This window comes from Oncorhynchus kisutch, linkage group LG11 (assembly GCF_002021735.2).
Source record: "Oncorhynchus kisutch isolate 150728-3 linkage group LG11, Okis_V2, whole genome shotgun sequence".
Lineage (NCBI taxonomy): Eukaryota > Metazoa > Chordata > Actinopteri > Salmoniformes > Salmonidae > Oncorhynchus > Oncorhynchus kisutch.
In genome coordinates, this window is record NC_034184.2 from 40,305,868 (window position 1) to 40,331,058 (window position 25,191).

The 25,191-nt window shown below is 40.2% G+C and overlaps 1 protein-coding gene across 1 annotated transcript in view; it reads left to right on the plus strand.

Annotated features, from left to right (window-relative positions):
* Nucleotides 1–4,236: 4,236 nt before the first annotated feature.
* Nucleotides 4,237–25,191, plus strand: part of LOC109899691 (V-type proton ATPase subunit B, brain isoform) — a 51,818-nt gene continuing 30,863 nt past the window's right edge. Inside the window, exon 1 of the mRNA XM_020495135.2 lies at nucleotides 4,237–4,534. Coding sequence (XP_020350724.2) covers nucleotides 4,429–4,534 — 106 coding nt within the window. The 5' untranslated portion in view covers nucleotides 4,237–4,428. The remainder of the gene's footprint in view (nucleotides 4,535–25,191) is intronic.

The following is a 25,191-nucleotide window of genomic DNA, read 5'->3' on the forward strand; positions in this document are numbered from 1 at the left end:
TTCACCTTGTCATTGTGGGGTATTGTTCCTTGAGGATAATTAGGAACGTGGTTTCATTTTTATGAATTAAAAAAAAATAATCTCAGGTTGACATTCCGCTGGAATTGCTCTAATACCTACATAGTTTGTATAAAATGTTCTCAAATTTGGACCAAAAGGTGAACACTGCATATATTCTTATATGGTGTCCCCCACACATCACACTTTGTAAGAAAGTTAGAACCACTGGGGTTGGCTATAAATGACTTTCGCTCTAAGCAGCGCAAGGGGAGAACGCAGAAGAAATATCAGCCTGCACAGAGAAGAACGATACTGACCTTCACTCAACTTACCTTACCTTCCCTATATATGTCACTCCCTGTGGTTCCTTCCCCAGGCGTCATTGTTTCAGTTTCATGTGTGTGCGTTGTTCATTTTTCATTTATTGATTAAATCACTCACTCCCTGAACTTGCTTCCTGACTCTCAGTGCACATCGTTACAGAATGATGCCTCACCTAAGGGAAGCATCAGGGAGTGTTTTTTTTTTGTTTCGGTGGGGTCCGGGAGCCGCTACAGGCTCTCATGCCTCAGACAGATCGCCAGGCACCTCTGCCTCCGGTGGTTCGTCAGGCTCCCATGCCTCAGCCCGATCGCCAGGCTCCCCTGCCTCAGCAGGGTGACCGGTCCGCTCCTGATCCCCGGGATTGTCCCTTTGGTTGGCATCCTGCGGCTGGAGCCAAACACGCCTGGGAGGGGGAACCATCATGTATGCTCTCTCTCTAGCCTCTAGGTCACCAGGCTACTCATTATGGCGCACACCTATCATCACTTCCCTGATTACCTTCCCTATATATGTCACTCCCTTTGGTTCCTTCCTCAGGCGTCATTGTTTCTGTTTCATGTCTGTGCATTGTTCGTATTTCTTGTTTTGTTTTATGTTTCGTTTATTGATGTCACTCACTCTCTGAACTTGCTTCCCGACGCTCAGCGCACATCTTTACACGGAATTCCTTAAATATTTAAAGCTGTATGTCAATTGGCCTTGAGGTACAAGATTATAGATATTTTGTGTAGTCACGTCAATACATATTAGTCAAATGAACTAATACAAGTGTGGTCACTAACAGCCATAATGCCTTTATTGTTTGATCCATTGCACATTTTTCATTCAGACTCATGGCAAAATGTGTAGAATATCAGGAAATTTGCTAAAAAACATTTAGTGTTTTAACATATCAACTAACTCTTAATGTTGTGATCTTATATATCAATTACCACAAAGTGTTGGTTTATCTAACACCAAATGTGCAGTGGCCTCGTCTTTAAAGTAACACTGAGCCAGACACAATATAACAGCACTATACTTGCATCTACAGTATGAAGATTCCAGGTAGTTTAGGTAGGTAGTAAAGGTGTTTGCGTGAAATCATATCTGATAAATGAGGGCAGTGCTCCTGTGGGCAAGGAGCCCTTCAGTAGTATTAATGTGCTATTTTTTTGCATACAGTCTAAAACTTTTGGATAGGCTCTCCAGGGACTACGGGAATGGGTTGTGTCGTCAGATTCCCCACTGTAAAGCTTACCCACTTCAATTTGTAGTGCTTTTTCTGCCATCAGAGAGCTGGAGTGAGTGAATGAAAGTGTGTGTGGGGGGAGGTGGGCAGTTAAGAGCGCTGGGCCTGTAACCGAAAGATTGCTGGTTTGAATCCCTGACTCGACTAGGTCAAAAATCTGATGTGCCCTTGAGCAAGGCACTTAACCCTAATTGCTCCTGTAAATTGCTCTGGATAAGAGTGTCTGTCTACTAAAATGTAAGTGTGTGTTGGTTGGGTAGGAAGCAGAGGTTCAAAACCATCTTCAAACGTTCACTTTTAACCTATTGTGCTGGATGTGCTGCTTTAAGTGAAACAGGATCAGTGATGTTTTTATCTGGCACTCAAAATGAGTGATAACGCACTCACCAGGACACCGTGTCAGTGTGAGGCACATGTGGTTTCAGAAATCTGGAGCAAATACTCAACCTAAGGTCACAACGCACTAGCAGATCACCGATTTTGATAGATCACTAACTCGTGTACGGTAGCAATAGGTTATGTGGAATATACAGACAAAGCCTCTCTTTTGCCATATATTATATCAAACTAAATTATAAGGTGAGGAGGTCATGATTTTCATTCATGACTCATGAGATTCTAGTGGGCATTGCTGTTCTCTCAATTTTCTAATATAGTACCTGAAACAAAACATCATAGGGAAAAGCAAAAAAAACACATGCCTAAAATAGACATTGAACGTTCAGTGAGGCTTTACTGCCACACTGGCGGTGAGAAGTCATCCCATTTGGGATGTAGCACTGTTTTTATATGTAATCAACTAGCTAATTACATTTGATTTGAATAAAGGTATTCTAACTGAAGTAGACTACTTTCAATGACCTTTTAAACTGTATGCCCTCAATACACAAGTACCCTTGCCCGATCCTGGCATGTTCTACTGCTGTAGGCCAGGCAAAAAAAAAAAAAGGGGTTTATGTGTGGATTAATAGGGACAGGTCGAAAAGCATTAAACATATGGCAATTTATCTAGCGAGCTTGCAGTTGCTAGCTAATTTGTCCTATTTAGCTAGCTTGCTGTTGCTAGCTAATTTGTCCTGGGATTTAAACATTGAGTTATTTTACCTGAAATGCACAAGGTCCTCTACTCTGACAATTAATCCACACAAAACGGTTAAACGATTTATATAGCCCTTCGTACATCAGCTGATCTCTCAAAGTGCTGTACAGAAACCCAGCCTAAAACCCCAAACAGCAAGCAATGCAGGTGTAGAAGCACGGTGGCTAGGAAATACTCCCTAGAAAGGCCAAAACCTAGGAAGAAACCTAGAGAGGAACCAGGCTATGTGGGGTGGCCAGTCCTCTTCTGGCTGTGCTGGAAGTACCACTATAGCCAAAAGGTGGACATGCTCATAGAAGGCGGGGTGCTGAATTTTTTGGGGGCTCGCTCTACAGACTGCTATATTGGTCCTCTAGTACAGGACTAGTAAAGGACCAGTGGACTACTTTTGTGAAGAAAATAATAATAACAACAATACAATTCAAATAATAATAATTTCAGGGGGGTGCTGCAGCACCCTGCACATCCCTACTTCCCACAGCTATGGGCAAAATGTAATCCCCATAGGTGCTGGGAAAGACAACCTACACTGAACAAAAATATAAATGCAACATGTAACGTGTTGATCCCATGTTTCATGAGCTAAAAGAAATCCATATGCACAAGAATCTTATTTCTCTCAAATTTTGTGCACAAATTTGTTTACATCCCTGTTAGTGATCATTTCTCCTTTGCCAAGATAATCCATCCAACTGACGGGTGTGGCATATCAAGAAGCTGATTAAACAGTATGATCATTACACAGGTGCACCTCGCACTGGGGACAATAAAAGGCTACTTTAAAATGTGCAGTTTTTCACACAACACAATGCATAGCTGCCTCCAACATAATTTTTGAGAATTTGGCAGTAGGTCCAACAGTCAAAACCACATTTGGGGGGGGGGGGGGGGGTATTTCTGTCTGTAATAAAGTGTTTTTGTGGGGGTAAAAAGTGGCCACTGCTTATCACAGGGCAGCTCAGCACTCACCTAAAAAGTCCATAGTGTTTTTGTGGGGAAAAACTCATTCTGATTGGTTGGGCCTGGCTCCCAAGTGAGTGGGCCTATGCCCGCCAAGGCCCACCCATGGCTGCACCCCTGCCCAGTCGTGTGAAATCCATAGGTTAGGGACTAATGAACTCATTTCAATTGACGGATTTCCTTATATGAGCTGTAATTCAGTAACATCTTTGAAATTGTTTAATTTTGCGTTTATATTTTGCCGGGGCGGCAGGGAAGCCTAGTGGTTAGAGCGTTAGACTAGTAACCGGAAGGTTGCAAGTTCAAACCCCCGAGCTGACAAGGTACAAATCTGTCGTTCTGCCTCTGAACAGGCAGTTAACCCACTGTTCCTAGGCTGTCATTGTAAATAAGAATTTGTTCTTAACTGACTTGCCTAGTAAAATAAAGGTAAAATATATATATATATATATATATATATATATATTTGGCATTATAAAATCTATTAAGTGTGTGTTTAAAAATGTCCTCCAATTATTCGATTGAGAGTCGTGTTAATATCATTATTTAGTGTAGGATCGGTCTGTATCCCATATACACTATGTAGCGTTTATTTAAAAAAAATGTGCCTGTGATACAGAGGCGCGCGCAGGCAGCCGCAACGATCATGTGAACGCGCCCTCTGTCGTGGCTTCCAATGTCATATGACTAGCCGCCGCAGTGTCATTTAATACCGTACAGAAATAGCTAGCTTGTTACCAGTATCTTTTAGTTATTACCCTTAGCTACTAGCACACCAGCTATACTGTAGTTCAGGTAGAGGGTTTATTTAAGTATGGCAACCTTGGTGGGAAACAGGACAATGGACATCAACGGTCCTGCTGCGGCAAGGACACACACACAAGCTGTGACCAGAAACTACATCTCTCAACCAAGGCTGAGTACGTAGCTAGCTACCTAGCCAGATGCTTGATTCTCCATAGCTTGCTAACTACTGGATTGTTTGCGCGAAAACAAATACTTACAGTGTATGTGAAATATTCGATATAAAATACATTTTGCATTACCATTGAACCGACTGTCACTGCAGTGACATAAGTAAAATGCTTAAAGGTGTGAAATGGCTAGCTTGCAAACTAATATTAGCAAGCTAGCTAACCTGTGTGCGGAGCTGTTTTGCAACAGTCCCATTTATAATCTTTGCTTGTCTGTTTATGTAAAAGTGTAATCTACCAGTTTAATGTTAGCGTACACTTATAAATATAACTATGCGTTTAACTATTTACTATATTTGTTAATCATCAAGCGTTATGCGAACATAAGCTAGCTAAAGACAAAGTAAGCTAACTAGCTAGCATAGGCAAATCAGCTGACTGCTCCTGACAGAATGAATAACCGTGCGACAGCAAAATATAGCGTGTCACGAAATCAACGCCTTTACTCTATAATGTACAGAAGATTGGTGTATGTCATGGAAATTGTAACTATGTAGCTAACTAATTGTATTGGTTTGTGTTGTGGAAATTATTGCTAGGAAGATGGAGTTATAGACTGACAAATAAGTTGATTATCCCACTAAGACATAATCACGTGAGGCTGAAGGCACAGACAACATTGAGACCGATGTTTCACTGGATGTACAAATGTGACGCATCCGGTTGGCGTTTCCACTCACTACCAAATATGGTAGTGAGGAAGCCAACTGGCGTGCAGTGGGAGAAGATGGAACGAGATGGATTTTGACCGACATTCATCAAATCTACTCCTCAATTAAACATTTTAATCTCAATACAGTTTTCTGTTCCCAAAACTAGAATCTGTTAAACAGAATGGATTAAGTTTTGTTGACTTCACTCTTAGCACACTTTTTATTTTATTTAGCAGTTTAGGAGTGTGAAGGTGAACTGAGGTATTGCACACGGTCACCTCAGAGTAGGCATTCCTTACAGAATATGCAGATGCAGATTAGAATGCGCCAATAGGATATAGCTATTACTTGTTCTGCCCACTGACTCATTTGTTCCTATTGGGAATTACAAGCTGTGGTCTATCTTGGTCTAGTTATCACTGTACATAGATTTTTTTCTCCCTATTGTGTTATTGACTGTACGTTTGTTTAACTGTTTTTGTCGCACTGCTTTGCTTTATCTTGGGCAGTTGTAAATGAGAACTTGTTCTCAACTGGCCTATCTAGTGAAATAAAAATTATAAACAATCTTTGTTGCAGGCCTGCTGCTGGTAGTCATTAGATATCACGTTTTTGGTTTTTGCCCTAGCACTACACAACTGACTCATAACCAACTCATAATCAAGCTTTGATTATTTGAATCAGTTGTCATGCTAGTGTAACCGACGTGAAATGGCTAGCTAGTGGTGGTGCGCGCTAATAGAGTATCAATCGGTGACCTCACTCGCTCTGAGACCTTGAAGTAGTGGATCCCCTTGCTCTGCAAGGGTCGTGGCTTTTGTGGCGCGATGGGCAACGATGCTTCAACAATTTGAGGTGTTTTCTGGTCATTAGTTCTATTCGTATTGACTGCCATGTAAAGCAAAACTACCCAAGCTCTGGTTGATAGTTCCAGAATTTTGCAGGTTCTTATGGCAAACAAAAATGGTTGCTGTGCCCCCCCCCGCCCATGTCCCTTGCTAGCTCACCAACTACACAGCTAACACAATCATTGGGGCGGCAGGGTTGCCTAGTGGTTAGAGCGTTGGACTAGTAACCGGAAGGTTGCAAATTCAAACCCCCGAGCTGACAAGGTACAAATCTGTCGTTCTGCCCCTGAACAGGCAGTTAACCCACTGTTCCTAGGCCGTCATTGAAAATAAGAATTTGTTCTTAAGGCACATGAACATGTTCACATGTTCCTGAAGAGATCACAAAAAAAAACATTTTGATCAAAAAATAAAACGTTCAAATTCCTCTCCTGGGAGTGACATGCAAAATTACGCCTAGTTTCTTGAAACGGGTCGCATATGGTCACCAAGAGCAGAAGGCTGAATTCAGACTACAATATCAAATAAAATAAAAATATTGGTCACATACACATATTTAGCAGATGTTATCGCAGGTGTAGAGAAATGCTTGTGTTCCTAGCATTTTGTTTGTGTACTGCCTTTAGCCGGCATCAGAGACAGCAGGATGATGGCCAGGCCTATTTTCACACTGTGGTGGAGAATAGATCTCTGAAAGGCAGCCTTTTCCCAATCCACCACTGCTAAAAGGCCTGCGAGATGGAGGCATATCACAGATGGATGGTGACCCCATTAACTATCCCTTGAAATAATAACATGGGGATGCGATTTCTCTCTGTTCTTTCATATAATCCTGTATTAAATGTTGGCCACTATTCAAGAACACATCAAAAACCACATGTTATCCACTTTTAGGCAAAGAGATTCATAAAAATATAAGTAAAAGCTGAGCTGCAGAAATGTATTATTTAGCAACACAATGCAGACAGGTATTTTTGTACAGACAAGGCAAAAGATTTGCAAGCTTCAGTTCAATTGATAAAGCTAGTCATAATTTAATAATGGGAAATTTCAGTTAGGTAACAGAAACCAAACTTTGTATCTGCACAGTTGTTACTGTAAATGTGTTATACAATTTTCTGTGGAAATTGTTAAAAGTAGTCTGTGCATAGATTTCTATGGTTTGTTCAACTTTTAAAATCAATTGTTCGTCTGGTACATATTGTAAAGTGAAAAATCTGAGTCAGCGTGATTTCGTTACCATGGAATTGCTATTGCTAACATGAGTCAATTCACCTAAATTGCAGTTGGCTAGGCTATATCTTGGCTGCCAATTTCAACCATTTAATGGATATTTTAGAACGGGGCATTGGCTAGATGATTAGTTGTAATATTTGCAGTGTCGTAGACAGTCATTTTCAAAAACATGTTTACAAATAATATATATTTATACAGGATGACAATACAAGAGGGGAATGAATAAATTAACTTCTTCGGGGTATCCCCCTTCTCAATTTCCGCCTGAAGACATACTCTAATCTAACTGCTTGTAGCTCAGGCCCAGAAGCAAGGATATGCATATTCTTGGTATCATTTGAAAGGAAACGCTCTAAATTTTGTGGAAATGTGAATTGAATGTAGGAGAATATAACACACTAGATCTGGTAGAAAAACTGTTTTTCCTTATATTATTTTATCATTGTTGCATCTTTCAAATGACCAAGAACAGCCAAACATTCAGATAGGATGCTGGTTATAAGTTGAATGAAGAACATAAGAGGGCAACAATAGTTTAGCAAAGTTTCAGACAGATAACTTCAAGAATGAGCAAGCTACATGATATTGAGCATGAAGTCTCCCAGGTGTCCCACACAAATGTACCCAAGTGGTACATTTTGAAGCAAATAACTATGTACATAAATGCTATTCTAACACACCCCCACCCCCCCAAAAAATCTATATTAAGAAAGTGTATATAGATATATATATATATACATGCATACATACATGCATGCATACACACACACAGTGGGGCAAAAAAGTATTTAGTCAGCCACTAATTGTGCAAGTTATCCCACTTAAAAAGATGAGGCCTGTAATTTTCATCATAGGTACACTTCAACTATGACAGACAAAATGAGAAAAAAAATCCAGAAAATCACATTGTAGGATTTTTAATGAATTTATTTGCAAATTAGGGGTGGAAAATAAGTATTTGGAAAACAAGCAAGATTTCTGGCTCTCACAGACCTGTAACTTCTTTGGTGTTAGGGGGCAGTATTTTCATTTTTGAGGAAAAAAAACGTTCCCGTTTTAAACGGGATATTTTGTCAGAAGAAGATGCTAGAATATGCATATAATTGACAGCTTTGGATAGAAAACACTGTTACTCCAAAACTGTAAAGATATTGTCTGTGAGTATAACAGAACTGATGTTGCAGGCGAAAGCTTGAGAAAAATCCAATCCGGAAGTGCCCCAGGTTTTGAAAGCGCTGCGTTGCAATGACTCCCTATTCAGCTGTGAATGTACCATCAACGAGCTTACGCTTTCTACATATTCCCCAAGGTAGGCAGCCACATTGCGTAAGTGGTCACATGGTGGCTCCGAGAGAGATTCTCGCGTAAAATACAGAGGTAGCCATTACTCCAATCGGTCAGAGTGAAAAACGAATTGTCCCAACTGATATATTATCAAATAGATATTAGAAAAACACCTTGAGGATGGATTCTAAACAACATTTGCCATGTTTCTGTCAATATTATGGAGCTAATATATTATATATATATATATATATATATATATATATTTATATTTATATAATAACATGAGTCAATTCATATATATATATATATATATATATATATATATATATATCCTAAATGTCCATTTTATTTGGTGCGTTTTATCCAGAAAAACACCGGTTCCAACTTGTGCAACGTGACAAAATATCTCAAAAGTTACCTGTAAGCTTTGCCAAAACATTTCAAACTACTTTTGTAATACAAATGTAGGTGTTTTTTAAAAGCAACTTATCTATAAAATTGAAGACTGGATGATCTGTGTTCAATACAGGAAGACAAACTGAAGCATGCTTTCTGGTCATGCGCCTCTATCTAACAGTACACTTCAAGTTACCCTCGTTCTGGATGGCCGTACTTCATTACACAAAGGAATAACCTCAACCAATTTCTAAAGACTGTTGACATCCAGTGGAAGAGATAGGAACTGCAAGAAGGTCCCTTAGAAATCTGGATTCCCAATGAAAACTCATTGAAAAGAGTGACTTAAAAAAATCAGACTGTGTCCTCTGTTTTCGTCTGCTAAATAAGTTCTGTTATACTCAGGCATGATAAACTGTTTTAGAAACTTCAGAGTTAAAAAAAAAAATCAAAATCTACTAAAATACGCATATCTTTATCTTCAGGCATTTGAATTTGGGCATGCATTACATCCGGATGTGAAAATACTGCCCCCTGTCACCAAGAAGTTAATAAAAGTTAGATTTTATAGTAAATTATTTGAATTTGGTGCTCTGCATTTCCCCTGGCTTTTGGCCAGGTGGTACCCTAGCGTCCCACATATCACAGAGGTTAACAAACTTGTATGCCATCTGTTAATACGAATAAAATAGGTAAATAACAAGCCTAGTTGGTTTACCCACAGAAAAATACAGGAACCTTCCTGCCAGCCATGATTGGCTGAGATGATGGATGGGCTGGAGATGTCGAGAGATGAGTTCAGATTGGTCTGCCATGCAGCCTGCTTCTGTCTATAACATGAGCTGCTAAGTATGTGTGGATAATACGGTCTTCCGCAGCTTTTTTTTTTAAAGATATCATGAAGAACTGAACGGTTTGCTACTGCTCTCAACACTGCTGCCCTGAAGTTAATAGCACTATCGACAAAGCTCAGTGGGAAAAACGTTGGAGTAGTTTCTAAAGGATGTCGTGCCATGCTTACTCTCGCTGACTCTGAAAATGAATAAGCCAATGAGGAAACCCCTGATTCAGTTGACATTTTCATTGATCCAGACATTAGTGTCTTCTGATGACAATGGTGGGGAAGGCTGGCTCGCTAGCTAACGATAGCTGGCTGGCTCGCTAGGAAATGTTTACGATCTGTGTAGGACCCCCCCCCCCACGAGTTCCCGAGTTGGATGACAGTTCAAATTGTATTTATTTTTTTGTTTTTCTCCCCCCCAGTCAGTTTTGTCTCTCTCTCGTACCCAGTTATTTTCAACGCGGTATTAGTTGGGATTATGGTTCATTGTTTAGCAAGCAAGCTAGCTTCCTACATGTCATAACAAAAGACTCCACTATGCAAGTAACAATTTCACTGTTTACTGTGCATTTGCGTTTAGGGATCCTGAGTGGCGCAGCGGTCTAAGGCACTTCATCGCAGTACTCTAGGTGTCACTACAGACCCGGCAGTCCCATGGAGCGGCACATAATTGGCCCAGCGTTGTCCGGGTTTGGGGAGGGATTGGCCAGGATAGGCTTTCATTGTCAATAAGAATTTGTTCATCACTAACTTGCCTGTTTGAATAAATAAAAACGTGACAGATTGTGTTTTATATAGTATATGTTTACCAGAAACTTTAATGTGAACAACATTTTGTTGTTACATCCTGAATTCAAAATGGATAAAATCTTTTTTTTCCCTCACTCCTCTACACACAATACCCCATAATGACAATGAAGACATGTTTTTAGCACATAAAAAAAAAAATGGAATGGATATCTAATTTGTACTCTTTGTACAAAAATATTAATGTAACTTGCAACAATTTCAAAGATTTTACTGAGTTACAGTTCATATAAGGAATCAATTAATTTCAAGTATTAAATTGAGGCCCTAATCTATGGATTTCACATGACTGAGAAACCAGATATGCATCTGTTGGTCAGATACCTTAACCTCTAGTGACACCCCATCCCGTGAACGGGACCGTTATCATCATCTGACACTAATTAGCGTAACGCAACGGACATAAATCTTCCTAGAAAATCTTCCTATTCATGAAAATCACAAGTGAAATATATTGGAACACAGCCTTTTGTTAATCACCCTGTCATCTCAGATTTTCAAAATATGCTTTACAGCCAACGCTAGACAAGCATTTGTGTAAGTTTATCATAGCCTAGCATAGCATTATGCCTTCCTAGCAGCAGGCAAACTTGTCACGGAAATCAGAAAAGCATTCAAATTAAATCGTTTACCTTTGATGAACTTCGGATGTTTTCACTCACGAGACTCCCAGGTAGACAGCCAAAGTTCATTTTTTCCCAAAATATTATTTTTGTAGGCGAAATAGCTCCGTTTGTTCTTCATGTTTGGCTGAGAAATCGCCCGGAAATTGCGGTCACCACAACGGCGAAAAATATTCCAAATTAGCTCCATAATATCGACAGAAACATGGCAAATGTTGTTTAGAATCCATCCTCAATCCATATAGGGAGTCATTGGAACGCAGCGCTTTCAAAACCTGGGGCACTTCCGGATTGGATTTTTCTCAGGCTTTCGCTTGCAACATCAGTTCTGTTATACTCGCATACAATATTTTTAAAGTTTTGGAAACGTTAGAAAACACTATCGAAAGCTGTCAATTATATGCATATTCTAGCATCTTTTCCTGACAAAATGTCCCGTTTTTAAAACGGGAATGTTTTTTTTCCAAAAATGAAAATACTGCTCCCTAACACCAAGAGGTTAAAAAAAGTAGGGGCGTGGATCAGAAAACCAGTCAGTATCTGGTGTGACCACCACTTGCCTCATGCAGCGTGACACACATTCGCATAGAGTTGATCAGGCTGTTGATTGTGGCCTGTGGAATGTTGTCTCACTCGTCTTCAATTGACTGTTTGAAGTTGCTGGATATTGGTGGGAACTGGAACACTGGTGGAATATGCAATTCAAGTGAGAGACTTTGTCATGTCTTCAAACAATCATCTTTATTTAATATCGATATATTTTTGCAATAATGAAACCGGTCAACTCGACAGTCTTCACTGTTGGGATGAGCAGCCTAACTGAAAATGAACAAACAGATCTTATATAGGACCTAAAAATGCTTACTCAGACTAGTTCCAACCTTCCCATAAGCCACCTTGGTCCATCTCCTGGTTATCTGCACGTGATGTTGTTTAACTTCCAACCCGGCTTAGTTTCCCAGATGCCAGGAAGATGAGACAATGAGGCATTGTTCTAAACTCTCCCAGGCTCGCAGTTCACACACACTACAGGTTTTTAATCACCAAGTCATTGTCAGCTCAAGCCATCTCTAGCAATACCTATTTGTCTTGACCATAGGAAGCTAGAAGCTAGAGTGGAAACCACCTCTTTATAGAAACGCAGTATTAAACAGAACAGGAATGTCCTACTATTTAAGTATTGATTGCTAACTATTCATATCAAACAAATCAGGTAAAATGTCATTTTTATGACATTCCCCCATTTTGAGAACTCTCTTACCTTTTTTTAAAAGAAGAATTACAAGGTTTTAAAGACATTTCCTCTGTTTAGTGCCTAATGAACATGACCCAGGACAAGCATCATGATTCCACTATGTAAAAGACAACGCCTATGAACTCCGTGCCATTAGCACAAACCTGCTATAGTTCCTAAGTATTATCATCAAAAATTGCAATTTGGCCATGGATATAAATCAAATAGATTAGGATCAGTTTCACTCCGGATCAGAGTTCACCCCTCCATTCACCACGGCATGCTGAGAATAGTCTCAACATAGTACACAACTTCTTTACCCATGTCATCATTAGTATAACAACAATCAATCCATAATACATTCATTGCTCCACTCATATAGTTATCATACAAAACTTACTCAAATCAGTCATTTAAAAAAAAAATCATTCAGTTTCCAAATCATAATTAAAACACCAATTGAATTATCCAACCCAAATTTAGAATGACATTCCTCAGTGATTCACATTGGTTCTATCACTCAAAATGTAAAACCCTCAACTTAACACAAATCAACACTGGAAGAATGTACATTTATATTAACATACAATACATTCACCTTATAATTAACAAACTTTCTCATCAGGGTTATAATTACAGATCAGTAGCAGTGTATAGACCTCAAATCAACCTGATTTATTATAATCAATTACGTGCACAGTTGACCAACCCCCTCCCTTTCCCAGCACTCAATCTTCTGGCATTTCTTAGTTTTTCTTCTTCAGATGGCTTCAAAGTGGATGGCCCATGACAATACCCCAATTTCAATGTCTCACCTGAACCCCACCAAAATTATTATGTCTTGTCAACCAGTATACCAGCAATGTGAGAAGTTTTGGAACGGATCTATCTCCATGCTCACTCCACATGGACTTCTTTTGCACTCCTGATAGAAAAGGAAGTTGATAGCTTCAATTGGATGCTGTACACTCTGGCTCGGACACAGATCTCTCGATAGAAGTGGTGTATGACAAGGCCGTATTGAATGCCATGTCTTCAGCCGGTTAGAGGGGGTTTTGAGGTCTTCACCCTGTTTGGTCAAATTATCCCTTCCAAGCATTTTCAGTGGTTCCTCCTTTAAAAATTGCAAGCTTACACCGCAGGACCTAGAGGTAATTTGTGGTTTAGGACGGTACCCTGCGTCACCACTTCATTGCTCCAGACCAGCGCAAGGGGGAGTTAGGACACTGATTATGCTTTTGGGTCCTACTGTGTCTTTAACTGACAATGAATTGGTGACATAAACCTAAATATAAACTGATAATTGTGCACAACTTCAGTATTACTTACTAAAACTGTTGTTAAACTAAGATTTGTATTTTATTTTGTAAGCATTATTTTGGTTTTACTATAGGCCACTCCCGACCAGTCACGTTTTACAGCACCTAAGTGGCGTAGCGGTCTAAGACGCTGCATAGCATACTGTGTTGCTGCAGATGCTGGTTCAATACCCGTGCCGGCCTCAACTGGGAGACCCATGAGATGACTAGGTTTTTCTCCCTCTAAAAACAGAAATAAATAATTCTAAATAACAAACTGGCTTTATTTACAAATTAGTAACAATGTCTCACTTAATGTTCAACAATGGCCTTTTTTATTATTGATTTAGAATTATATAAAAGGCTGTTGTATATTCTCACACATATTATTTACCCTGTTATTAGCAGGACAATATATTTTGTTCATGGCTCCCGAGTGGCGCACAATGGGACTGCCTTGCAATTCTCCAGCTGTATCCACTGAACGCGTGCAACGTTCAAGGCACGGAGGAAGGGGGCACGGGATGGGCCGCAGAGCCGCGCACAGAACACTGACCTAGCCCATAGGGAAGGGAGGGGGAGGACCTCCACACTGGCAGCACTTTAAAGGGCATTACACTAATAATGGCGCTGACTCAGGAAACGTTCCCTGTGTTAGTGCCAGTCTGCACGTTCAAACTAAAACCATGTAACTAATAATGGCAGCCTTATGCTTTTGTTAATAAAATAATGATAAAAATACTTTCAAAATGTAGATGTTTATTGAGTTATGGATCCATAACGAATTACTATGGGAATAAATATCACTGAATTACAGAAATATCTTCTATGTAATTATTGGCAGAGTCACGTCATATTTTTCAATATACTGTAGGCCTACCGTAGGCAACATGAGTCTCAATAGTGTTGAGTAATGTGCTGTTAAAAGTAGTGTCGGTCTTACTTAGACTATATTGAAGGTATAAGCAATAGGATTTAAAGCGATACCCTACAACTATTTTAGCACCGTTTCGCACTGCTCTGAGACAAGCATGGGAACTGGTCTTGATTAATCTATGCGATTTTTATTTTCACTGAATCTCCGTTTGGTTATTGGTTAGACTAGAATTAGAAAATTAGGGTATAGAATAGAGGTTGACCGATTTAATTGGAATGGCCGATTTTAATTAGGGACGATTTTTAAAAGTTTTCATAATCAGATATCGGTATTTTTTTGGACACCGATATGGCCGAATTAAAAAAAAATATATATATATTTTTTACACCTTTTATTTAACTAGGCAAGTCAGTTAACACATTCTTATTTTCAACGACGGCCTAGGAACGGTGGGTTAACTGCCTTTTTCAGGGGCAGAACAACAGATTTGTACCTTGTCAGCTCGGTGATTTGTTTTTGCAACCTTCCGGTTACTAGTCCAACGCTCTTACCAACTGCCTTGCATTGCACTCCACGAGGACCCTGTTACGCGAGGGAAGCAAGAAGCCAAGGTAAGTTGCTAGCTAGCATTAAACGTATCTTATAAAAAAACAATCAATCTTAACATAATCACTAGTTAACTACAAATGGTTGATGATATTAGTTTATCTAGCGTGTCCTGTGTTGCATATAATCGATGCGGTGGCTGTTAATTTCTCATTGAATCACAGCCTACTTAGCCAAACGGGTGATGATTTAGCACTGTCGCTGCACCAAACCTAACCATAAACAATGCCTTTCTTTAAAGTCCGTACACAAGTATATATTTTTAAATATATATATTTAGTTAATGCCTGCTTAACGTGAATTTCTTATAATTAGGGAAATTGTGTCACTTCTCTTGCGTGCCGTGCAAGCAGTCAGGGGATATGCAGCAGTTTGGACCTCCTGGCTTGTTGCGAACTGTGTGAAGTCCATTTATTCCTAACAAATACCATAATTTGCCAGAATTGTACATAATTATGAGCGCTAATAGCATTTCAAACCTCACTCGCTCTGAGACTTAGTAGTTGTTCCCTTTGCTCTGCAAGGGCCGCAGCTTTTGTGAAGCGATGGGTAACGATGTTTCGAGGGTGGCTGTGGTTTGTTTTCCTGGTTCGAGTCCAGGTAGGGGTGAGGAGAGGGACGGAAGCTATACTGTTACACTGGCAATAGTGCCTATAAGAACATCCAGGATATTTTGTCAGGACAAGATGCTAGAATATGCATATAATTGACAGCTTAGGATAGAAAACACTCCAGTTTCCAAAAATGTACAAATATTGTCTGAGTATAACAGAACTGATATTGCAGGCAAAAGCCTGAGAAAAATACAATCCGGAAGTGACTCATGCTTTGAAAGCTCTGCGTTCCAATGCGTTCCTATTGTGCAGTGAATGGGCTAACAACCAGATTACTTTTTCTCCGTATTCCCCAAGGTGTCTACAGCATTGTGACATAGTTTTACGCATTTATGTTTAAGAATACCCGTAAGCAGCTACATTGCGCAAGTGGTCACCTGATGTCTCTGAGTGATTCTCGTGTAAAATACAGAGGTAGCCATTATTCCAATCGGTCCTACTGAAAAACCAATTGTCCCGGTGGATATATTATCAAATAGATATTTGAAAAACACCTTGAGGATTGATTATAAACAACGTTTGCCATGTTTCTGTCGATATTATGGAGCTAATTTGGAATATTTTTCGGTGTTTTTGTGACTGCGATTTCTCAGCCAAACGTGAAGAACAAATGCTTGTCTAGCTTTGGCTGTAAAGCATATTTTGAAAATCTGAGATGACAGGGTGGTTAACAAAAGGCTGTGTCTCAATATATTTCACTTGTGATTTTCATGAATAGGAATATTTTCTAGGAATATTTATGTCTGTTGCGTTATGCTAATTAGTGTCAGTCGACGATTACGCTCCCGGACCCGGGATGGGGAGTTGCTAGAGGTTGATAAAGAAACAGTCAAAAGTTTGGACACCTACTCATTCTAGGGTTTTTCTTTATTTTTTAAAACTATTTTCTACATTGTAAAATAATAGTGAAGACATCACAACTATGAAATAACACATATGGAATCAGTTAAGAACAAATTCTTATTTACAAGGATAGGAGTTGAGCCCCGGTCTCCTGCGTGTCCACATTCCCTAGTACAGCCATTTATTGAAGGCTATCAAATGCTTCTTAAAGATGCCCTCTGGTGGTCAAACTAGCATTACTGGTACCAGTGGTTCACACTTAAATAACGTGCCATAGAATTCTGCTGCACTGTGCAAGCTGCGCCGCAGTGCCCTGCAACTTTTAAAGTAGGAACCACTGTAGGCAGGTTACCAAAAGTGACGAAATGCTCCTCGCCCCAGCAAATGGCTCTAAACTGTTACTGTGGTGTCATTGTTCTTTCGATTTATAGTAACTGCACCACTCTGCCACCTTTTGCAGAGGCTGTGGGTTTAACCAGCTGTCTCTTTGAATAGGTGTCCCGATCAGTATGCACCCTGCCAGCAAAAATATCCCACAGATTAGTGTCCCCCCCCCCCTGCCAGCCAATTCTACCCCGTTTTCAAGCCTGATTACACATGCCCCAATCAATGCAGTCAGGTGGGGAGTTTTCTTTACATATTGGGTCCATCTACTTGCAGGGTTAAAAGCCTGCCCATTTGATGGGGTTGTCATCACTATAAGGAGCATTGTTAGAAGAGCCAAGCGTTAGAAACTTGAAAGAGCAAGGTTGGCAGCATCCACATTTTTGGTGAATGCCTCAGACCTAGGCTATTCATTAATTAAACCTATTCATACTATTTGATGAATGTCTTAATCATTTGCACGCTTACATTTTTGTATGATGAGTTGGAATATTTAAAGATACTTAAAATTAAACCTCCTTTTCCTCCCCATCCGTCATACAAGGGTGGACGTTCTATTTTGTTTGGAATTTGGCTTCTCAGAAACGTGATACTTTCTAGTTCGAAGTTCTGCCATTTCAAGAAATTAGTCAACGTACCAATGCCTGTATGCAGGCTTTTATAGCCTTTAATGATTTCAGAAAGCAGGCTGATGTTAGGCAATTCAATGTCATATTCATGTAAAAAATAATCCTGCTAAACTGTCCTTGTACCATTTATAATATATTTTTATTAATTGGTTTTCGTTTGTGATCTCTCTTACACTGGTTTTAGAAGCCATTGAGATTTTACTGAACGTTACTTTAATTCAGTTTTGCAAGGACCGTCTTGACGCTTGTCCAATGTTCCCTCTAAGCTGCCACTCATCTCCCCCAGGACTGCTGCTCAGAAAAAGTCCACAGAGTGAAGCACGAGATTGAACTTCACTCAAGTTTCCACAGCAGTGATCATCAACCTGGACTGGTTGATCTCCAAGGGTTTCCTAGTTGGCAAACATTTCTGTAATAAACCCAACAATAAAGCCTTGTTCCTATTTGTTTGGTCGTGTTCTTGGGCTGTTGGCGCACGATTCAGCTGACCTGCACGTCGGGTAGGTGAACTGTTTCTATTTTGAGCCATTTCATGTGTCTGAAGGTACAAACTCCATCTTCCCGGTGGGCCCAGAGAGCAAATCAAGTGCACTATACGCCTGCCGCTGGCCAAACGGATGGCTCAGATGAACGGGTCTGCAGTAACGTAGCAGGCATAAAAGAAAGCTACAGCAAAGTTGATACTGTGAGATTTGAAAAAGTTTAAAACCATTACTAGAGAGAGACTCAATGAGTTTAAGTTCTTACTCCGCACTGTGAACTTTTATAAGCCTAAAATGTGCGTTCCTATTTCCACTCAGCACTACAACAAGCACTGCAGAAGTAATGAATTAGTAGGAAAGTGTATCTATAGGCTTGCGTTATTAGTAGCTTGGGTCTTTTTTAATGTTATTTCATTTTCTCTGTTAATAGGAGTAACAACATGAATTTGTGCATGAAGGAGAAATAATGCGGTGCGACTCGAGTTTTGCTGTCCATCTGGAAGATGTCCCTTTTTGGTCGGTGGAGGAAAGGGAGAGCAGAGGGATGTTGAGAGGCAGACCCTCAGTCTGCTGCTCTCTCGGTCAGCTGATACTGACCATCAGATGCAGGCACCATGAGCCCAGTAAAATAAAATGCATTTTAAATGCATAATCACTCAGCTGTGCTCCACAAGTAATGTTACAAGTCTATTACTGGTGTGATCATATCGCCTGTCTCAAATTTTGAAATGTGTATATATATATATATATTTTTAAAGGCCGACAACAGTGCATTAGCAGGGCAATTGAAGCAAAGCTCATATGTGGTGTTAATGTATTGCATAGGCTTAATTTTTAAAGAGTCAAATCTTAAATAATCCTCACCTCAACCCCCCCCCCCCCCCCCAACAAAAAAATACATGAAAAATAAATAAAATATAACACCTGCACTTCACCCCCCCCCCCCTTTCTAGCTCTGACTCTACTGATAGCTACATTATTTAGGAAACATTTACTTTCTATGCTTGTTAAGATGAATGCACTAACTGTAAGTCACTCAGGATAAGAGCAACAGCAAAATTAAACATATTTTTTTTTAAATATACAAATAATCTGAGCGCTAGATCTTGGCTTGCATTTTGACTCAGTAATCTTGAAGGTTGGCGACCACTGTTCTAGTGTTTTCCCTGTTTAGGACTATCAACATCTCCCTTTACTGTGGCAATTGTGATCAAATCAACACAATATTAGCCACTTTCAATGCAACATACCGAAACAAAATGAACTATGCAAGAGATCTTTTTGTAGGCTGAACGCATCGGAGTAGGATTCTTCAAAGTCCAGATTTGTATTTGAGGTTGTTCCTATAGCGCAGTGGTTCTCAAACCTCTCCTTGGGGAACCCCAGCCATGTATTTGATCTATTCCAGAGGTAGCACACCTGATTCAGCTTTCCCACAACTAATCATCAAGCCTTTGACTTGGTAAATCAGGTGAGCTTGTTGAGGCCTACAACAAAATTGTGAAACGTCTGGAGGTCCCCAATGAAAGGTTTGAGAACCACTGCGTATAGCAAACAGTTACAACTGTGACTGTATAGTGTTGTAAAGTTTGTTCACACTGCAGGCCTTAATGCTCAAATCAGTTTTGTTTTTCAAATCTGTTATGGTCTACTGACTGTACAAACGGCAAGTTACCACTGACCAAATTTCGTTTGTGTCCAGACGGCAGTCATTTGCTGGCCTGGCTACGCTAGTTGTCATAGTAACGGTGGGTGTGTGGGCAGTGGTGTAGTCTGATTGGTGGTGCTCGGGCGTCCTATCACTCAAAGTGATGTACCAAGCTAGGGTGACAACAATGCCTGCCATGAACGTTTCCTAGTTGCTTCGAATGTTTAAAATCAGTGTAAGAACCACTTTTAAAGCCTCAAAGGATAAGATGATCCAACTTTCAAAAAAATTTTGGCCCGCCACAGCAGTCAACTAGCTAGCTTGTAAACAACTGACACAACTTGGTCGAAGAGCATTTTGTATTATTCTGTGTAAAATCTAAGACACTCCATTTAGTATGGCATGTATTCATTTGTGGTTGTCCATTAACCATTGTATGTGAAATATTACAAATTACAATTCGTATTATATGTTACAAATTTGCAAAACATACTATGTTACGAATTCTAGCTAGGTGGCAATGTTAGCTAGGCAAGGGGTTAACCTGTTATGGCTGCAATCCCGATATCGGGATCGATATGACAACTACCAGTGGAAATAGAGGGCGCCAAATTCAAACCACAGAAATCTCATAATTACTATTCCTAAAACACACGTGTCTTATCATTTTAAAGCTATTCTCGTTGTTAATCCCACCAAAGTGTCCGATTTCAAATAGGCCTTTCAGCGAAAGCACTACAAACGATTATGTTAGGTCTCCACCAAACCACAATAAGCACAGCCATTTTCCAGCAAAATATAGCATTCACAAAAAGCATAAATAACGATAAAATGAATCAATTCAAGGTTAGTATCTTCATCAGATGACACTCATAGGACTTCATGTTACACAATACATGCATGTTTTGTTTGATAAAGTTCATATTTATATCAAAATATCTGAGTTTACATTGGCGCTTTAGATTCACTAGTTCCAAAAACATCAAGTGATTTTGCATAGCCACATCATTTCAACAGAAATACTCATCATAAATGTAGATGACAATACAAGTTATACACATGGAATTATAGATATACCTCTCCTTAATGCAACCGCTGTGTCAGATTTCAAAAAAAGTTTAAGAAAAAAGCAACCCATGCAATAATCTGAGACGGCGAAATTAGCCTCCATGTTGGAGTCAACAGAAACCAGAAAATACATGATAAATGTTTCCTTACCTTTGAGCTTCATCAGAATGCAGTCCTAGAAATCCCAGGTTCACAATAAATGCTTGATTTGTTCGAAAATGTCTGTTATTTATGTCCAATTAGCTACTTTGGTTAGTGCGTTTGGTAAACAATTCCAAAGTCACAAAGCGCTTCCACTATAACGTGATGAAATGTCCAAAAGTTCCGTAACAGTCAGTAGAAACATGTCAAACGATGTACTGAATCAATCTTTAGAATGTTGTTTACATATATCTTGAATAACGTTTCAACCGGAGAATTAGAATTACTTCAGATGAGCGGTGGAACACAAGTCCTCCCCCTGTGAACGCACCTGGTGAAAGCATTGTCCACTCATGGCTGTGGTGACTATTTCCTGTGTCAATCAACCCTCAACCCCCCCCCCCCCCCCTTTCACATCAGTCATCAGACAAAGTTCTATTGACTGCTGACATCTAGTGGAAGGCGTAGGAAGTGAAAACTCATATCTCGCTGTAATTTCAATGAGACTTTGGTTGAAAACCTGCCACCTCCAGAAGAAAAAAAAACAGGAAGTGGAATTTCTCAGGTTTTTGCTTGCTATGAGTTATGTTATACTCAGACATAATTCAAACCGTTTTAGAAACTTCAGATTGTTTTCTATCCAATATTAACATGCAAATATTAGCAACTATGACTGAGGAGCAGGCCGTTTGATATGTGCACCTTTCATCCAAGCTACTCAATACTGCCCCTACAGCCATAAAAAGTTAAACTCAGTTTTTCACTATTCCTGACATTTAGTCATAGTTAGAATGACCATTTTATTTTAAGAATTAGAAATATCAGAATAAAAGTAGAGAATTATTTATTTAAACTTGTATTTCTTTCATCACAATCCCAGTGGGTCAGAAGTTACACTAAATTAGTATTTGGTAGCATTGCCTTTTTAAATTGCTTAACTCGGGTCAAACTTTTTGGGTAGCCTTCCACAAGCTTCCCATAATAAGTTGGGTGAATTTTGGCCCATTCCTCCTGACAGAGCTGGTGTAACTGAGACAGGTTTTTGGGCCTCCTTGCTCGCACACGCATTTGTTGTGCGCACAGATTTTCGATGGGATTCAGGTCAGGGCTTTGTGATGGCCACTCCAATACCTTGACTTTGTTGTCCTTAAGCCATTTTGCCATAACTTTGGAAGTATGCTTGGGGTCATTGTCCATTTGGAAGACCCATTTGCGACCAAGCTTTAACTGATGTCTTGAGATGTTTCGTATTTTGTGAAGTGCACCAGTCCCTCCTGCAGCAAAGCACCCCCACATCAAATCAAATGCATTTATATAGCCCTTTTTACATCAGCTGATATCTCAGTGCTGTACAGAAACCCAGCCTAAAACCCCAAACAGCAAGGAATGCAGGTGTAGAAGCACAGTGGCTAGGAAAAACTCCCTAGCAAGGTCAAAACCTAGGAAGAAACCTAGAGAAACCAGGCTATGAGGGGTGGCCAGTCCTCTTCTGGCTGTGCAGGGTGGAGATTATAACAGAACCTGGCCAAGATGTTCATAAATGACCAGCATGGTCAAATAATAATAATCACAGTAGTTGTCAAGGGTGCAACCGGTCAGCACCTCAGGAGTAAATGTCAGTTGACTTTTCAGCCAATCATTGAGAGTATCTCTAATGCTCCTGTTGTCTCTAGAGAGTTGAAAACAGTGGCAGCATTTTTTTATTTATTCTAGCAGCCGTATTTAGCACTTAACTGCAGTGATGCATGCACATGATGCTGCCACCCCCGTGCTTCATGGTTGGGATGGTGTTCTTTGGCTTGCAAGCCTCCCCCTTTTTCCTCCAGACATAAAGATGGTCATTATGGCCAAACAGTTCTAATTTTGTTCCATCAGACCAGAGGACATTTCTCCAAAAAGTACTGTCTTCAGTCTCATGTGCAGTTGCAAACCGTAGTCTGGCTTTTTTATGGCAGTTTTGGAGCAGTGGCTTCTTACTTGCTGAGCTGCCTTTTGGGTTATGTCCATATAGGACTCATTTTACTGTGGATATAGATACTTTTGTGCCCGTTTCCTCCAGCATCTGCACAAGGTCCTTTGCTGTTGTTCTGGGATTATTTTGCACTTTTCGCACCAAAGTATGTTCATCTCGAGGAGACAAAACGCGTCTCCTTCCTGAGCGTTATGACGGCTGTGGTCCCATGGTGTTTATACTTGCATACTATTGGTTGTACAGGTGAATGTGGTACCTTCAGGCTTTTGGAAATTGCTCCCAAGGATGAACCAGACTTGTGGAGGTCTACAAAAAAACAAATTCTGAGGTCATGGCTGAATTTCTTTAGATTTTCCCATGATGTCATGCAAAGACACTAGGTTTGAAGGTACGCCTTGAAATACATCCACATTACACCTCCAATTGACTCAAATGATGTCAATTAGCCTATCAGAAGCTTCTAAAGCCATGACATCATTTTCAGGAATTTTCCAATCTGTTTAAAGGCACAGTCACCTTAGTGTATGTAAACTTCTGACCCAATGGAATTGTGATACAGTGAATTTTAATTGAAACGATCTGTCTGTAAACAATTGTTGTAAAAATTACTTTTCAAACACCAAGTAGATGTACTGACCGACTTGCCAAAACTATAGTTTGTTAACAAGAAATTTGTGGAGTGGTTGAAAAACGAGTTTAATTGACTCCAACCTAAGTGTATGTAAACTTCCGACTTCAACTGTACCTATTTAGCCAGCCAGCTAGTAGACTTCAGCTGCAACAGAGTTCCCAAAACAATTTTCACATGTTTCTACCATGTTATTTTGACAAAATGAAACATATGTTCACAAAAAAATATTGTTTTCACATAGTGTTTAACACATTTTAACACTGTTAATAATAGGAATGTGTAGTTTGGAGTGGATTATTCATTTAAGGAACATCTGTTTTATGTTATCATGCAGAACCTAACATATCATAAACTCAGAAAAAAAAGAAATGCCCATTTTTCAGAACCCTGTCCTTCAAAGATAATTTATAAAAATCCAAATAACTTCACAGATCTTCATTGTAAAGGGTTTAAACACTGTTTCCCATGCTTGGTTAACCATAAACATTTAATGGACATGCACCTGTGGAATGGTCGTTAAGACACGAACAGCTTACAGATGGTAGGCAATTAAGGTCACAGTTATGAAAACTTTGGACACTAAAGAGGCCTTTCTACTGACTCTGAAAAACACCAAAAGAAAGATGCCCAGGTTCCCTGCTCATCTGTGTGAACGTGCCTTAGGCATGCTGCAAGGAGGCATGAGGACTGCAGATGTGACCAGGGCAATAAATTGCAATGTCCGTACTGTGAGACGCCTAAGACAGCGCTACAGGGAGACAGGATAGACAGCTGATCGTCCTCGCAGTGTAACAACCCCAACACAGGATCGGTACATCCGAACATCACACCTGCAGGACAGGTGCAGGATGGCAACAACAACTGTCCGAGTTACATCAGGAACGCACAATCCCACCCTCAGTGCTCAGACTGTCCGCACTAGGCTGAACTGAGGGCTTGTAGGCCTGTTGTAAGGCAGGTCCTCACCAGACATCACTGGCAACAGCATCGCCTATGGGCACATGCCCACAGTCGCTGGACCAGACAGGACTGGTAAAAAGTGCTCTTCACTGAGGAGTTCGCTGTTTTGTCTCACCAGGGTTGATTGTTGGATTCCCGTTATCGTCGAAGGAATGAGCGTTACACAGAGGCCTGTACTCTGAAGCGGGATCGAGGTGGAGGGGCCATCATGGTCTGGGGCATTGTATCACAGCATCAGCGTACTGAGCTTGTTGTCATTGAAAGCAATCTCAACAATCTGCGTTACAGGGAAGACATCCTCCTCCCTCATCTGCTCCCTTCCTGCAGGCCCACCCTGACATGACCCTCCAGCATGACAATGCCACCAGCCATACTGCTTGTTCTGTGTGTGATTTCCTGCAAGACAGGAATGTCAGTGTTCTGCCATGGCCAGCGAAGAGCCCGGATCTCAATCCCATTGAGCACGTCTGGGACCTGTTGGATCGGAGGGTGAGTGCTAGGACCAATCCCCCCCAGAAATGTCCA